Source organism: Pelobates fuscus, chromosome 8 (genome assembly GCF_036172605.1).
Source record: "Pelobates fuscus isolate aPelFus1 chromosome 8, aPelFus1.pri, whole genome shotgun sequence".
In the NCBI taxonomy this organism is placed as follows: domain Eukaryota; kingdom Metazoa; phylum Chordata; class Amphibia; order Anura; family Pelobatidae; genus Pelobates; species Pelobates fuscus.
In genome coordinates this window covers 32,206,745-32,222,860 of record NC_086324.1, presented here as the reverse complement: position 1 = coordinate 32,222,860, position 16,116 = coordinate 32,206,745, and the positions used below count along the sequence as shown (strand labels likewise).

At 40.1% G+C, this 16,116-nt stretch overlaps 1 protein-coding gene across 2 annotated transcripts in view; it reads right to left on the bottom strand.

Annotated features, from left to right (window-relative positions):
• MARCHF7 (membrane associated ring-CH-type finger 7) overlaps positions 1-16,116 on the bottom strand; it is a 28,806-nt gene that overhangs the window by 8,744 nt on the left and 3,946 nt on the right. The window contains exons 2-7 of one of the 2 annotated variants that reach the window (XM_063429656.1): positions 10,367-10,530; positions 7,422-7,574; positions 5,594-5,807; positions 5,327-5,485; positions 1,605-2,700; positions 506-675 (exon numbers count right to left, since the gene is read on the bottom strand). In XM_063429656.1, the coding sequence (XP_063285726.1) occupies positions 506-675; positions 1,605-2,700; positions 5,327-5,485; positions 5,594-5,807; positions 7,422-7,574; positions 10,367-10,522 (1,948 nt within the window). In that variant the 5' untranslated portion in view covers positions 10,523-10,530. Of the gene's footprint in view, positions 1-467; positions 676-1,604; positions 2,701-5,326; positions 5,486-5,593; positions 5,808-7,421; positions 7,575-10,366; positions 10,531-16,116 lie in introns of those variants that run through there. The other variant, XM_063429655.1, reaches the window with a different exon arrangement.

Here is a 16,116-nt window from a genome sequence, read left to right as displayed (position 1 = left end):
AGCATGGTGATTGGTATTGAGCAATATTTCTGATGTTAACCAAGCAGTAAGATCAGGGGCATAGCCTGCAGCAGCAGACTGGATTAAATGTAATATTTGCTATATTTAAGGGGTGAAGGGGGGACCAGATGGTGGATTTAATACTATAGGGTAAGGAACACATGTTTTTGTTCCTAACCCTAAAGTGTTCCTTTAATGGGCTCATGTTATGGAGGTGGGAGTGTTCCTTTAAGGAAACGAGTTTTAAAACCCACTTTCAATATATTTTGTATATTGCATACATAGAATGCAGTGATCACTATTGGGATGGTTTACACTCAAATACAACTTCGGAATTGTGTTGCAGAGCCACAATAGTGAAGATTCTTTTTTTGACTTATGGGAGTTACTGCTACAAGAGATCTAATACACACCTTTATTAGAGTACAATTTGTGGTATACTAGGCACTTTTTTTTTTACTTAGCCATATTTTACCAAGCATTTAAAGACACACCATGTACTTGCCTGAATTAATCTTTGCTTCCAGCCACTTTTTCATACAGTCCTGGTGAACATACTGTAGACTGCCAGAACATTTGCAAGGTTGTATGAAGGGATTGTTTGGGGTAGACATTCCAGTCTGGCAAATTCTGCACAGGTCATCCTCCTCTTCATCAGAATCCTCTAGGAGAAGGCTAGAAAACAAGCAGAAATGTAAAAATACTACAAAGAGTTAGCAGACAAATTAAACACACAAAAACCACCAAACTATTTTTAAAATCTACATTTAAAGACTACTGCAGCTTAGAACACGTGCATATACCAGTGATTGGTTAACCACAGTATTAGTTATCTAATAAACTAGATCGCAGTACTGATGTTGGCAGAATATACTAAAACCTATTGACTTTCTACATAAATCAATAGGAGTTCATTTACGAATATGAACCAACTAATGTGAGATTTAGCTACAAAAAAAAATATAAAAACAAACAACTTCAAGTATGTTGCCAAGCTTGAAAGCCTCCCCGCTGTACTACTGCTTACTTTAACCAATGTATTCTATGAATACTTACTTCTCAGTAAGGCAGTCGGAAAAATAGACATCAATATAAAAGAAAGCTAATCAATGTGATTATGTATTAAGAGGGAGGTTTGAGAAGAATTCTTGTCCAATAGATTTTAGATGGTATTTTTGAAAAAGCATTGTGATTTATGAATATACCACATATGGTTGAGATTATAGTTTCCCTATTGAAGGCATTAGAGGTTTGTTTTAGGACTGCAATAAAGACCTTTACAGTGATAAGACACTTCACAAGTCTGGGCTTTCAGTTGAATGTTCATTTCACAGAACAGACCCCCTAGATTTCTAACACTTTGTGTGAGATGGCAGAGGAAAGCACATTTCAGTTTTCCCCATATTTAAAAAATAAAAAAGTAAACATTTTTTTTTTTTATATTTGGCTCTATTACTGTATCAGAAGGCTGTTCATGCTCCTTCAGCTAGAAAGATTAGCAGCAACATGTGGCCCTAAGAATTCTGCTCTTACAAAGGGTACAAGAACTGGAAATGAAGAAAAATTATTCCATACTGGGTATGCGAATTTTAGAGAGACCTTACCTTTCCTGTATTTTCTTTAATTTCTCTGGATCTCTGGAAGAGCTCTGAGACTTTTCACTTTCTTGGGCATCACTTGCCCTACCTGATGGAACAATATCTACAGTTATCATGACATTATCTGATAAGGTGTTGCCCAGTGCAGCTGGCACTGAAAAGTGTAGAAAGGAGTTTGGAAGCATGCCAGAAATTCCTGAATTTCTCCTGCTGAAGATAGAATCTGCTAAAGAAGCGGTTGCTGTAGTGCTATTTGTAGGAGAGCGTGAAGAGCTGGCTGCAGCACCTTGAGAACTTCTTTGTGTTTCTTCTGAAGATTGTTCTTCTCGTGATGACCGTCTGAAAGGATTGTGCGAACGGCTTGTGTCAGAGGTAGATGTTGCTCTTGCAGTTTCATCCCTTCCCTCTCGTCTTCTCCTTAAAAAAATTGGAGTACATCTATTCCTAATGGACGAAGGCAGCCATGATCCAGAAGTCCTTGTATCAGATTCTTCAGATCGGTTGCCATCTGCATCAGAATCAGAGCTTTGACTTGGAGAAACAGCGGACACACCCCACAGTCTCCGTCTGAGAAATACAAATCCCTGAGATTGATCAGAAGCCCTATTCTCGGGTAGGTCAGACGAAGGAGATGTGGCAACATTAGATTGAGATGTATCTTGTAAACAAGGTTGTGCTTCTTCAGATTCTGGCGTTCTTCCATTTAAAGAATCTTGACTTGATCTTCTGGAGAAGAACGTGGAGGACATACTAGAAGCTAGACGAGACAGCAAGTGCCTTGTTGTACGTCTGCCATCTGTATCAGAAGGCTGTTCATTTGAAGATCTTGGAGTTGTGGAAACCCGTCTTAATGTGCTCCCTGAAGTCCCCTCATTTCTGCTAGTAGTGTGGCGCAAGTCAGATCGCACTTCCCTTTGTGAGGAGATTGGTTCTACAGAGGTGCCTTGTCTTGAGTTCCTACTTGAGTCTCTGCTGAATAAAGAAGAACTGTGTTGAGAAGGCAACTGGCGGTTAAGAGAAGATGTATTAAATCGTGATGTGCTTAAGGAATTTTCTTTTGGTCTTGCACCCTGTGCATATGATGAAACTCTTTCTTGAAGATCTGTAGTAAAGGGAGGTGGGGGAGGAGAAAAGTGTAGAATCTAAATCGTTTGTATTTCTAGGTTAAGGTTAAAAATAAATAAAAATCAAAGAAAACACAAAAAAAGTTTTATATTTGTATGGGTAAACCAGATTTCAAGTGGCATTTAAAAAAAAAAATCAAAAAACATTAAAAAAAAAAAAAACCACTACATTAAATATAGAATTGTAAAAACAAACTAAAGTAAGCCCTGCGCTCAAACTCCCACTACTGCTGGGCGGTAGCAATGACTAGAGTACACATCATATACACAAAATAAAAAAAACACAGGAAAAATTTCTTGCACACTATTCCAAGTCACAATGCACATTTAAAAAAGGTGAGATCACTCCAATGGAATTCAAGTGTAATCTCACTTGTCACATCAATGCAAAACAGCTCATGCAAGTCCTACACCAAATCCACCTTGCTGATTTTTACCAAAAAGGCTGAGTGTCCAATGGGAAAGTTATTTTCCTAAACCCCTAGACACACTTGTTAACCCTTAATATGGAACACATGGGGTGAGTGGGAGCAATGTAATATGACTAATACAAGCAACTTTTTGCGTTTGTTTTTATTGTATGCATTGGGGGTCGATGTGTACTGTAGGCATTGCTGCCCAGGAATAGGGGAAGCACGGGGCTTAGTTTTGTACTACAAATCCATGTTCCATTGCTGCTGCTCACCCCATGTGTTAACTATTAACCGTTCATTTTCCACTAAATTGGTGGATAATGCAGGACGTTTAAGACAAAACCAGTTCCTTCAGCATTCACATTGCAACATGCGCATATTAAGGGTGATCAGAAATGCACAGTATGTGCAGGATATCCCAAACAGACTTCTAAATTTTTTATAAAATACAGCTTACATATTTAAAAACAGCTGTTCCCCTAGCACCCAACACCGTGCCATCTAACTTCCTTCCTCCAGTATCATGAAGTTTTTGTTCGGCAGCCAGTAATGCTGGCTCTGATCAAGTCAGTGGTGTTTGGAACCAGCCCAGGAGAGCAAATTGAAGCTCCTGCTTTTGAGCTTCCGGCTCCGAATCTGAAATAGTGGGAGCAGTGCCTGGTGGTAACTAAAGGTAATGCATTTTTTGTTAACTAAAAATGTACCTGAAAAATCTGTTAAAGCAACATCTGCCAAAATCAGAATTAGACAAGCGATTGTTAAAAATAAAAACACTCGAACGACCTTTCCAACAACTAAAACTTTTGGAAAGTAAAAAAAAAAAAAATCTTAATGGGGCGGAGCTTGACCGCCATGCGGAGTAGTCGCATCTACCCGGAGCTCCTAGCAAGTGACAGACCAAGCCCCATATGATGCGACTCAGCCAAGCTAACTGGGTACATTGCGCCCACACCCCACAGTGTTCTCAGCAGGAGCAGGGATGGGGCATCATGGAGTCTCCAGGTGGGTTGCTTGAGTGGCAGGTCCGACTTGCGGCCTAGCGGTTGATGCGGAGTGGTTGACGTGCCCGGTCTCCCAGCTGCGAAGTCCTGCAGAGCATCACAGACAGAACGTGGCGGCAGCCTCACAGCATGGCACTACCCTGCCCTGGTTCCATCTCGGCTCTCACCCCAGGCTCGCTCATTAAGCCACTGGATTTGGAGTGGGGTAAAAAGCATGAACTGCTCCTGGGACTAATCTTGCCCTACAGTGTAACCCAGCAGGTTTAGCCCACAAAACAAGCAATGTGCTTTACTCTTATTTTATGTTGCAGTTTTAAATAGGCATGTGAATTTCAGTGCACATCATTTACCACTGAGCTCCTGTGTCAATATTGGGCACTTCTTCCCACTAAGGGCTATGTGCCAAGTAGAATCTCACTATCACAGATGCTCTGGTTTCACAAAAACCTTGCTCTCCAGCTATACATGCGCTAACCTACTTAGGTTTTAACCTAAAATCTATCGCCTCAGGTTTAGTCCTTTGTTAGTTACCAAATCCTGCTGGGCAATGCAGAACCTACAATTTACTTGATCTTGCAAGAGTGCCAATACTAGACCTGTCTGAGAAAACCTGTTTCACTGTTTACTTAAACAAAGTTCAGCATAACTATGCTTATTTATTACTATAATAATTGCCATGCAATTGTTCTAATATGTATTTTGATATGTATAAATCTGTTGCTGTGGCACTGCAAGACCATCTTCCAACCACAGCAACAAAAAATAAATAAATCTTAATTTCACAAACATTCTGTAAGCAGAGGTTGCAAAGTTTCTAGAAATCATTAACATTGGAGACACTTACAACCACAGCCCAGCATTGTCTGTCAAACAGTTTTGGAATGATACAAGAACCAGGGCTCTCCCTAGTGCCCATATATCATTCCACTAGTAGCCTTAAGAATGCAGAATTTACACTTTTTACATGTCACCAATATCCATTTGTAAAAACTGGATTTCGATAAGCAGAGTAAGCAGGGATTGTTCCCCTAATGAAAGGGGAAGGTAAAAGAGCATCCCTTAATTGCAGCCTACTATATTAATCTGCTACACACCAAAACATGACAACCTATGCAAGAATCCAGAATAACCTGTAATACAATTAGTCCATGATTACCGATTATGGAACAGAACATATCACAGATACTTACATGAGGGTGTTGTGTCCCCATTTCTATGCCTGTAATCTGTGAAACCATGAACAGATGCAGACGATTCTGTCCGCCTCTCCCTTTCACGTGTTAAATCCGGCCCAGTGGATCCAAGCATTAATGATGATGTTCTGGGGAACCGTCCATACCTACTTGAATCTGGAGACACAGGAAATATATTGGATTTATTTTTATAATCCTTCAATATACTATTTACTGGAGGGACTGGAAAGTAGATTATGGATACATAATAAAGTGGGATAATACCTGGACTGGATCGCAATCCATTTGTATTACTTCTGATACCAGAAAGAGATGAACAACCGGTGTAAGAGAGCTTCGGTCTCTTAGAATCCCAATCCTGCTGCTGGCTGTGCAATCCAGTATAAGTGCCCGGAGCCCTCTCTAGAGGCTCATACCAAGACGGTGAAGAAGAAGAGGAGGAGGAAGTTGATGATGAAGAGGATGATGAAGCAGCAGACTTTAGAGGGAGAAAACAAAAAACCTTTACAAATACATTTTTTTATAAATCCGCCAATGATAATTATGGGGTTGATATGGTGGTTAATTTGTTAGATATGGTTTATCAGTGTAAATATTTTTAGAGTGCTGGTATTGTGACTCCAAAGTCGACCACACTTAAATATTGTATGTTTTAAATATGGTAAAGACCATTAAATTTAATCTATACATTGTGGTAGCTGAAATGATAAATAAATAGATATACAGACTTTAATTGAATGTACTTTCAAAATGTTCTTTTTTTTTCCACCTTTCAATCAATCCTCTGCATTATACCTGTATGCCAGTAGCATAGGGTCTTAGCAAAGACTAGAGTAACCGGAAATTACGAGAGACAACCCCCCCAAAGGTCGGTAGTCAAGGAAAGTTTCTAAAGCCAGCTAATGTTGTAACTTTGTGACATGTTCACTTTAAGGATAAGTATGCTTTTTGCAAAAATCTAAAGAGAAGGAAAAAAAAAAAAAAAATTCAGCTTTCTGCATCATAGCCCTGCCCCTGGAGCCCCAACGCATTCCATGATTGGCTTCCATTCGGAACTTTCAAAGCTGTACCACAGAGCTGCTTCAACATGGTGGAAGCCAAGGAGGAAGATCACAACCAATACAGGGGAAGGCAACCTTCAGCACACCAGATGTTGTGGACCACATCCCCCCCATATTGCTGGCAAAGCATGGGAGGTGTAGTTCAAAACATCTGGAGTGCCAAAGGTTGCCTAGGCCTGGTCTAGTATCACATATCAATCTGTCTGGGAATCCCACACCAGCCTTTTCACAGACTGTTGCTCCCATCCACTAATGTAGAAGGTTATTTTTATGCTCCTAAACATTTTATGACATGATTCTGAGAGCAAAACCCAGGAATAGGAATGGAGTCATGGAGGGCAGCTGAACCCCTAGAGTTGGTTCCAGTTATCAGGCAGGTGTTAAACTCAGCAAGAGCTAAAGAAACAGTGAGTGATGCATACCAAAGCAAATAAAATGTTCTAAACTCCCCTTCATTAGTGACTAAACATGTGCAGTTCATTTCACAGGCCTTGCCCAAATTATAACATGATGGCCAACATTCAGAGTATGAGATTATGGCCATAATGCAGGTCTTTTGCACACTCGTAATTATGACACATTTCCGTTTGCAATCAGTTCTATAAACGGTAGCAAATACTTAGCCAGCCAATGTGACAATAAATAAATAAATATATATATATATATATATATATATATACACACACACACACACACACACACACACACACACACATCTTCTACAGAGTTCTTTCAGGAGTGATAAACATTTGGGAAATATGGAATACCTTTGGATTGCCAAGTGACAAGACAGTACTAGTAATGTAAAACACTGACAACAGACTGAACGTGCTGTACAATTACCTGAAACCAGAGCATGCAGAACAGTCCTTCAAACATGAACATACCAGCTCATGTCTCATGCAAGTGAAATGTATACCTGGGGGAAGAGTCTTCCCTCCAAGAGAATTAAGCAGTACCGTTGAGAAAATACAAATGTGGCAAGCTGCATCATAAAAAACAAAAACAAGACATAAAAACACACAACTTACAACTCTGCTTCGGCTTCCTAAGCTCCCAGACAAGGAGCGTTCGTAAGTTCCTGAGCATCGCTGATAAGAGGAAGAGGTAGTCTTCCAGGAAGGCTCAAGGTTGTACCTCTCTCTGGTCCAATCTCTGCTTGATGTAGACAGCGCACCAGGTTCCTAGCCAAAAACCCATAAGTTGATTAACACATACACAATACAATATTTTTTGATCCATACATTAGCACAATTTATCTATGATGATTTAAAAAGTTAAATACTCAAGGCACAATAAACAGAGCTTAAGACAGAAGCAGGAGATTCAGGCTATGTGAGCTGTAGTGAATGCAGGGAGCAGTGCACAGTGGACCACAGGTAATTAGTCAATCTGCTTGAAATTGGTGTGTGGCTACCAAAACAGGGATGGGGCATCAGTGCACTCCTGGCAACAACCACTACAACATACTTTGTTTTAAGTGGTCCTTTAATTGAAATAAAGGAGACCTGTCTAGCCACACAAGTGAATACAGACCACATTAGAAAGGTTTCCTGAATATACAACATGGCAAATCAAACTGCATTTGGTATTTAAATCATTGTAACAATTCTACATGATAAATCATTAAATTCAAATGTGACTAAAGTTATTTATTTTTTTCAAATATAGATCATTCTGCATTGGTGTTTACTATGTGTAAAAACAGTACTTCATAAAACTCCAGGGGTATCCAGAGACATAAGTCAAGAAAATTAAGAGGGGGAGAGGAAAAAAAAAAAAAATCCTACAAGATTTGTCCACCAGTGGATGTACACAATGTCATTTTGCCATGTCAAAAAATATAAAATATGCAGTTAAAATATAAAAACAAAAAAAAACAAAAAAAAAAAAAAAAACACGTTTGTAGTCTTACCTCATGGAGGATAGAAGACCAGACCGGATGATATATTGCAAGCTTGGTCCTGATGGTGCCTACAGACTAGAATTGGTATCTTTCAGTACAGCTGATGGTTTTAAATGATCCACACTGAGGTAGAAACCAATTCACCCTTTGGAGCCTGTGAAGGGCCACAAACTTAGTACTATATTAATGCACCAAGTCAAAGTGCTGTCAGTACAGATGTCCGACTGACCACTTCAAACAGTACAAGACAGCAATCCAAGCATCAGTTATTCTGAGGTTATTCTAAAGGGTGGGTTTGAATTCCAATTAGCTTTTAAATTAACACAAATTTACAAAATTTGAAACGGTCATAGTAGGAAAGCCTACTACGTACAATCAATATTCCAGAGAATAAGTGCTACTGGAGATCGCAATAGCATATTGAAGCGGCAGTAAAAACAACAACCATTAATGTGCAGTGTAATGGTTATTCTGCCAGTAGTCTCTTGGTCAAAGTGCCTCGGAGCATGTTGACACAAACTAGAGCAGTCCCTGGGCCCCCAGAGACTACCCTCTCCTTAGCGCAGTATTGATAATGCAAAGTTTGCTGTACTTAGGCTGTCAGAGGTGCTGGGGAGCACTATACTTGTTAAATTGCTTAAAACCAACCTCTGGTCACTTAAATAGACATGTCCTCGCCCCGTTAGAGTTATCGGAATTCAACTCAATTATCTGCCTGACAGTTTCTGAACAGACATCTGAGAGGACCCAGGAAACTGGTTGAGAACACTGTCCGCACCAACAGGTCAGGTTTTATTGATAAGTCACACTGAAAGACTTGGGTAATGAACAGATCCTGGATCTTTTGAAAGAACCACAGCTAAAATAAAAAAGGTTTTAGATTCCAGAAGCTGAAGAACCCTGTCAGTATCAAAGCTCACTTATGTTTATATAATCAGGCTGAGGTCATTAAGGCAGAGAGCTCTTTTTTCAGGTCTTAAGTTTCCTGACAAAGTGTACATTGGAACTGTATGAAAAGAACACACTGCTTAGGAACAGTCACCATCAGCAATATAGCATCCTAAAGTTCAATTACCAATCCTTTGTAAAATGCAGCTGGCAATTTGTGTCTGTAAAGGAAACGTCAGATAAACAAACCTTTAGGTTACACCAGTTTAATAGAAATATTCAGTTTACATGAGCGTACAGGTATAAACTGCATGAGAGTTATACATTTGAAATAAAAAAAATGAAAAAACTAGTGCATTTGTAGTTGTAAAGTAAGAACATCTTCAGAAAATATATTGGACAAGAAATATCACACAGACAAATTCAGGTATGATTATTAAACAGCAGACACTGCAATCCGTACTGCAGCACACAACTGTGCCACTTACAGGATAGAACAGAACACAGTAACAGGCTTTTAATATGCTCCAGAATTCCATTCAGCATACAAGTCACAAATATGCTGGTTATTACAAGAATATCAACTGTGGGGGAGAAAAGCAAGAAATGAGAGGAAATAAACAAAGTGACCCATTTGCAAGTTGTCTTGGGTGTGTTCAGCCAACTAAATTCAAACTAGCATTTAAAAATCAAGCTTAAGATTAAGGACTGACTGAAGTCTGAAATATGTTGAGTAGCTGCAATGACAGTCAAGTCTGTCTTGATCTGATGAACAAACAAAGCCTATAGTTACAGTGAGTGACTTCTATTGGATTTGCCAGTCAGCAAAAACCTTCAGGGTACAGCACAATTTCCTTCTATCAGAACTATTCACTAAACTGAAAGTTTTAGATGAGGAAAAAAAAAAAAGTCAAAATATTTTTGCAACATGAGTTAAAATAGCTGCTCTGGAATATTTCTCCAACTGGGCTCTAGTCAAAGTTTATATTATTGTATACCAAGTTCTGCTAAAATGAATACGCTGCAGAGTTCAAAACGAATGTGCAAACTCAAAATAAAAATAAGTACAAACACTGTATGAAACAAAATGCAAATCACCCTGGAATTAAAAAGCAAAATACGCACACCTCATAGGCATACCACTTTCTTCTGTGTACTGAAACCTCCCTTTAAAAGAATTACCTGAAAATCCAAGTCATGCCTCAGATAACTGTCTCTTGTAGTGTAGGTTTCACTAGGGCCCCCCAGGCGGCCTCTTCTCATGGCTGTAGAACTTAATGATGAAGCAGAAGGCTGAACGGTTATCCTCCTAGGTAACCTTGATGGCTTTGGTTCCATTTTGAAGCCTGCATGAGACAATATGCAGAGTTTATACAAAGAATATGACGTTTATAAATTACGTAAGAAAACTTTACCCAGCTGTCACTCTCACATGAACAATCAAACTCATCTAACACTCTACCAAGACAATTTTACTGCCTTGAAGTAAATACGATCATCAAGTGCTTATGCATTGATGTTGCAAAAGTGAAAATATAGCTATATAAAGCTGGTAGCATTTAGTCTGCCCAGCTGTGCCTGGGATCTACCAAATATCGTACTTTAGGTCCCGAGAAGGGGATGGGACTCCTTGACCCCGGTGTATACAGTTCATACCTACAGGAACCCACATTTTTCCTTTTGCACTTAGCAACTACATCATCACAGGGTGGTCTTCAGGCGTCAGGACCATAGATAGAGATCTGTATATTTTATCTTGTCATTTCTAGCACTGTCTTCATATTTAGAATCCTTTAGAGAGTCTTCTAGTTTGTAAGCGTAACATGAACCATATACCTTAAGTTCGACATTTATACTCTCACTAATCAGGTTTGCAGATATTAATTAACACTGTGGAAGCTACCCGAGTTTTGGCATGCATTTTTGGCTCCAACACTGACCGGCAAATGTAAATTGCTCACCTCAATCTAGTTCGTGGAGCTACCCCACTTTAAATAGTTCTCTGAGTATGTTAGACAGGTTTTTATCACTGCACAGTGTTTAGTTCCCCCCCATAAGCAAGGCACAAATGGCTCTTAGCATGCATGTTTCACAGGCAATGTAATAGAGTAAAGGGATACTAAAAAGGCATCAAAACAACATTAGCTTAATGAAGTAGTTTGGGTGCATAGATCATGTCCCTGCTGTCTCACTGCTATTTAGGAGCTGAATAAACAATAATTTAAGTCCTAAATGGCATAAAAAACCTCCAAAGGCAAGAGCTTTGCTTTATTTTAAGGGAGGGGGGTGGACGATACAATTTAATCCTGTAGTATCCCTTTAAGGAAAAATATATACCTTCAACATTTTTACAGGAAATAAACTGCAAAAAGACAGCAGCAATACACCTGTAGTGGTTATGTTGCTTAGTGTGTTCCTTGAACAGAAGACCAGATTGAACTTTGGCTTGTCTAACAAATCAATTACCACGAACCAAAAACCAGGAATCAATAATGCTACGAACCCTGCTGACTTACATCTAGAAAACAAGTACTGCATGTCCTGAACACAAAACTATTGACAGGGTACATTTAACCCCTCAATGGCACTCTGCAAAATGGAGATCAATCTGTGCACAAGGAACTTCATTGTGCCAAGTTGCTTCCTCTTCCCTGACAGCGGCACGGAAGTGACCTCATATTGTTCCTTCCAGCGCTCTATGGCACCTGCGCATGAGGGACCGTGTATCATGTGACCCCAGGAAAGACAGTCAAGCATTTAAAAAAAAAAAAAAAAAGTGTAATATTTGAGGGTAGCTAGAGTTACATTTTAGTTTGATATTTAGACATTGCTTGCACCCATATGAAGGTGCTACTTTGGGTGCAAAGTGCTAAATGTTGAGATAAATCTACAGGTTTCCATGGTGACTTGACATTATTTAGCACAATGTACCAGAATTGTTTTTACCTAGACATAGCTTCCCTAAAACTTTAGATTCCCTTGCCAGTTTTTCAAAATTCTACATAGGGTCATTGGCTCATTTGCATTCTCACATGCTGGACTTTGTCTACATTGTGAGCAGAGATTAATTTTCTAGACATGCAGACATTTACAAGAACAATGTACTCACCATAACACTCCTAGCTGCTGGTAGGATAATTCTCCAGTACCATCCCCTGTTCTAACTCTATTTTAACTGTTCATGAATGACTTGCAGATTTCATTTTGGTTTGAAGAGGATCACTATAGGGTCAGGAACACAAACATGTATTCCTGACCCTAGTGTTAAAACCACCTTCTAGCCCCCCTGGGACCCTCATGTCTCCATAAATATAGTAAAAATCTTACTGTATTCAAGCCTGAAGCTGTATCTCTGCATGCAGTTAGACTCAGAAAAACAAAGCAGTCTGCTGACATCAGAAGTGGTAGCCTGATCCAATCACAATGCTTCCCCATAGGATTGGTTGAGACTGACAAGGAGGCAGATCAGGGGCAGAGCCAGCACAATTCAAACACAGCCCTGACCAATCAGCATCTCCTCATAGAGATGAATTGAATCAATGAATCTCTGTGAGGAAAGTTCAGTGTCTGCATGCAGAGGGAGGACACATTTTAGGCAGCCATGACCCAGGAAGGATCTCTAACAGCTGAGGAGTGGCCAGTGAAGTGATCACTAGGCTGTAATGTAAACACTGCATTTTCTCTGAAAAAAAGAGTGTTAACAGAAAAAAGCCTGAAGGTAATTGTGACAAAACGCCTTTTGTCACTGGATTTTTAGGTGACAAGCTGCCCTTTTCCCCTGGCTGTTGGAGGAGCCTGATTGCCAGCCTCCTTCCGCATGACTATGGGAGATTTGGCCCTTTAAAAAAAATTATTCAGCCATATCTGATTGTATTTCACTACTACTGGCCCATTAAATACTATTGGGAAGGATTGGTACTTTTTATATGGCACTTCGGATGCAGCCGAAGTGGCCACCATTCGACAAACGAACATGTGGCGGTGGCCATTTTAATTTAGTCAAACGCGGTCAGTGGTGTGTACTAGTAAATACATGCAACTAAAATCGGCTACACAAATGCATGAACACCGCTGATCCTTACCTTCTCCACAATTCGAACGCCGTGTTACACTGCTATTTGCACGAAAGGGGCCCGTTCATGCATTCGAATGGGACTTAGTTTTTCTAAGTGAACTGCCTTTAACATCAGAAATTGACCGGTCGCACAGCCCAAAACTGTTTTGGGCAGGAAATGTGCTTGCGGTCGGTCATAAAGGACTTCCGTCTAACTTTTTATGTACTGGAGGGATTTGTATGATTTTGGTTATGTTTATATTTAAAGTAGGCCGATTCTGAATATATGTTTTATGTGAATATGATGCATATTTTTAAAGTTAGAGTGTATGTATAAAAAAAAAAATAATGATTTTTCCTGCCTGTGATAAATTACATTAACCCATTGTGTTAAGTAATTGTATCACAGGCAGAGGAGAGGGATTGTATGTTTGTGCTGGGTGTGTTTTACGGTGTTCCTGTAAATTATTGGTTGTACTGTGTCCCACCCTGTGGGATGTCCCCCTTGCATGGGGACTTGCATAAAAGCCAGTGTGTGGTCATTAAAAGTTCAGATCATCTTGGACCTTCATGAAGTTTCGGCTCATGTTTGGGGGATTGGAGAACTACACTCTGGGGATTGCTATAATCACTATACTCCCCAGGGTATAATGACTAAGCTCTGCCAAGAGCTTGTTCCTGCTCTCTGGAATTCGGAGAGGTCCACCTACTGGAAGCTGGACCCTGATCTTGGGTCCAGACGGTGAGACCCCAACCAAGCTGCGGCGGTTCGTGGGGTCTGCAGTGGTTATGGTGTCAGGCAGAGTGCTTGGAAAGTACTAGGAGCATCTGTCAGCAGAAGGTACCCGGTCAGGGTGCCAGCGGTTCCATTACAGTAATTATTCTACTCACCAGAACAAATTCAATAAGCTGTAGTTCTGGTGACTATAGTGTCCCTTTAACCCCTTAACCTCCCTGGCGGTATGATTATGTCAGTAATTTTGTACCAAAAGCGGTACCATTTTTTTGCATGGAAATTTGGTGTTATGTATTGTAGGCCAGTAATTACTTTCTTAAACCTGACCAAAAGTACTCTCAGATGTGATAAAGTGCGAAACATAAAATCATGAATTATAATCTAATAATATACCGGTTCCCATTTTCGGTTCCTGGAAAACTTGCTATGCAGAGTAGCTGATTGCTGCTCGTTGTAGCGATTTGTCTCCGTGACAATCTTTTCAATGACGTCATCTGTGAGAAATAATTTTAGGTATGCCAAAGGATCATTGTGCTCAATGTCTACCTTCATCCCAGCTGATCCAGTAAACGGAAATCTTGGCGGCGGTACCTCATCCATACCACAATCAATAAGGCACCAAGTGCGCACATCACTGAGCTCGGGTGCAGAATCGTCGCTGTCGCCACTTCTCTGGTCACTGTCAGAGTCGGATGACGAATCTTGCCACGAATCGCTATCGCAGTCGCTCAATTCTGCGAGGGGCTCTGTGTCGCTGCCACTCATCTGATCCAAAGCCGCTTTGGAGATGCTAAAGTGACGCTTTGATGCCATGGTAAAAAATTTATTTTATGGGCAGAAATTACAGCAAAAAGGGCAGGCAGGACAGTGTAGGATGATCAAATTTCAAATCTGAGGTGATGCAATGTAATCTGACAGGATTTCACTGTATCACCTAACTTTATGTGTGTGTCACTTTTATGCTTGAAACATTTGAATTACCCGCCCAGTTCCGCCCCCATGAGCCTCTGCGGCTCACAGAGACGGAACCAGAAAGTCAGATGGAGGCATCCGCCGGGGCTCTCACCGGCAATCACAGCGCGGGGACATCGCTGGATTGCAAGGAGAAGGTAAGGAGACTCCGCTGACAGCTCTGTTATCTACCCTGAGCGTGACTCGGGGTTACCGCTTCTGGCAGCGAAAATTAACCCCGAGTCACGCTCGGGAATACCGCTAACATGGTTAAGGACCAAACTTCTGGAATAAAAGGGAACCATGACACTTCACACATGTTATGTGTCCTTAAGGGGTTAAGGAAACCGCTTAAAAGTTTTATGTTCCTAAATGTAATTAGTCCAAATTTTTTCTTAAAGATGAAAAAACCAATCCATTATGTAACTCACTGTATTAACAGGTCTACTTCAAACTATTGAGTTTTTATATAATAGGGTTTGTATAGGATAAAATGTGAAAATACGATTCAGTATGTCATTCTGGATAATATTTTATAAAGCAGATCGAGACACGGCTCATTTTATATAGATTAGCCATTCTCTGCCACACAATGCACAGTCCTATTAATATACTTACATAGGAGTGCACCACCTCCTAAATTGTGTTTCAAAGCTGTTGCATACAGCAAACAGACTCAAAAGGAATCCATGTTTAAAATTGAATGAGGCAAAAATGTGATTCTTTTTTAACCAATTTGCATATGCCCACCCAGAATCCTTTGTGGTAGCAACATCACTGCAAATGTGTCATTCCTGTGGAAAAAGCAAGTCTTATGGCTTGACTGGTGTGCAGATTTGTGTTTAACATTGTATTAACGATCCACAGACTTCAGGTGAAAGGGGTTTTTAATCACATTTTTTTCCCCCACCATAACCTTTTTGATAGAGACACATCTTTAAATATGACTGTTATACATCTATAAATACCAAGATAATAGTTCATATTGAAGGACATTGAAATGGAGGTACATCTAAACTCCACCAATCAAACTGCAGCCAAGTGCACGCAACTGGAGCACATCAAACATTAATCCCCAAAATGTACGCACCCACAGTAATGTAAAAAAAAAAAAAAAATCTGTACTGGTCTGGTACCCTTCAGAATGTCAGTTGAATTCATCAAAAGTTCCAGGAAAGAATAGCTGTACTC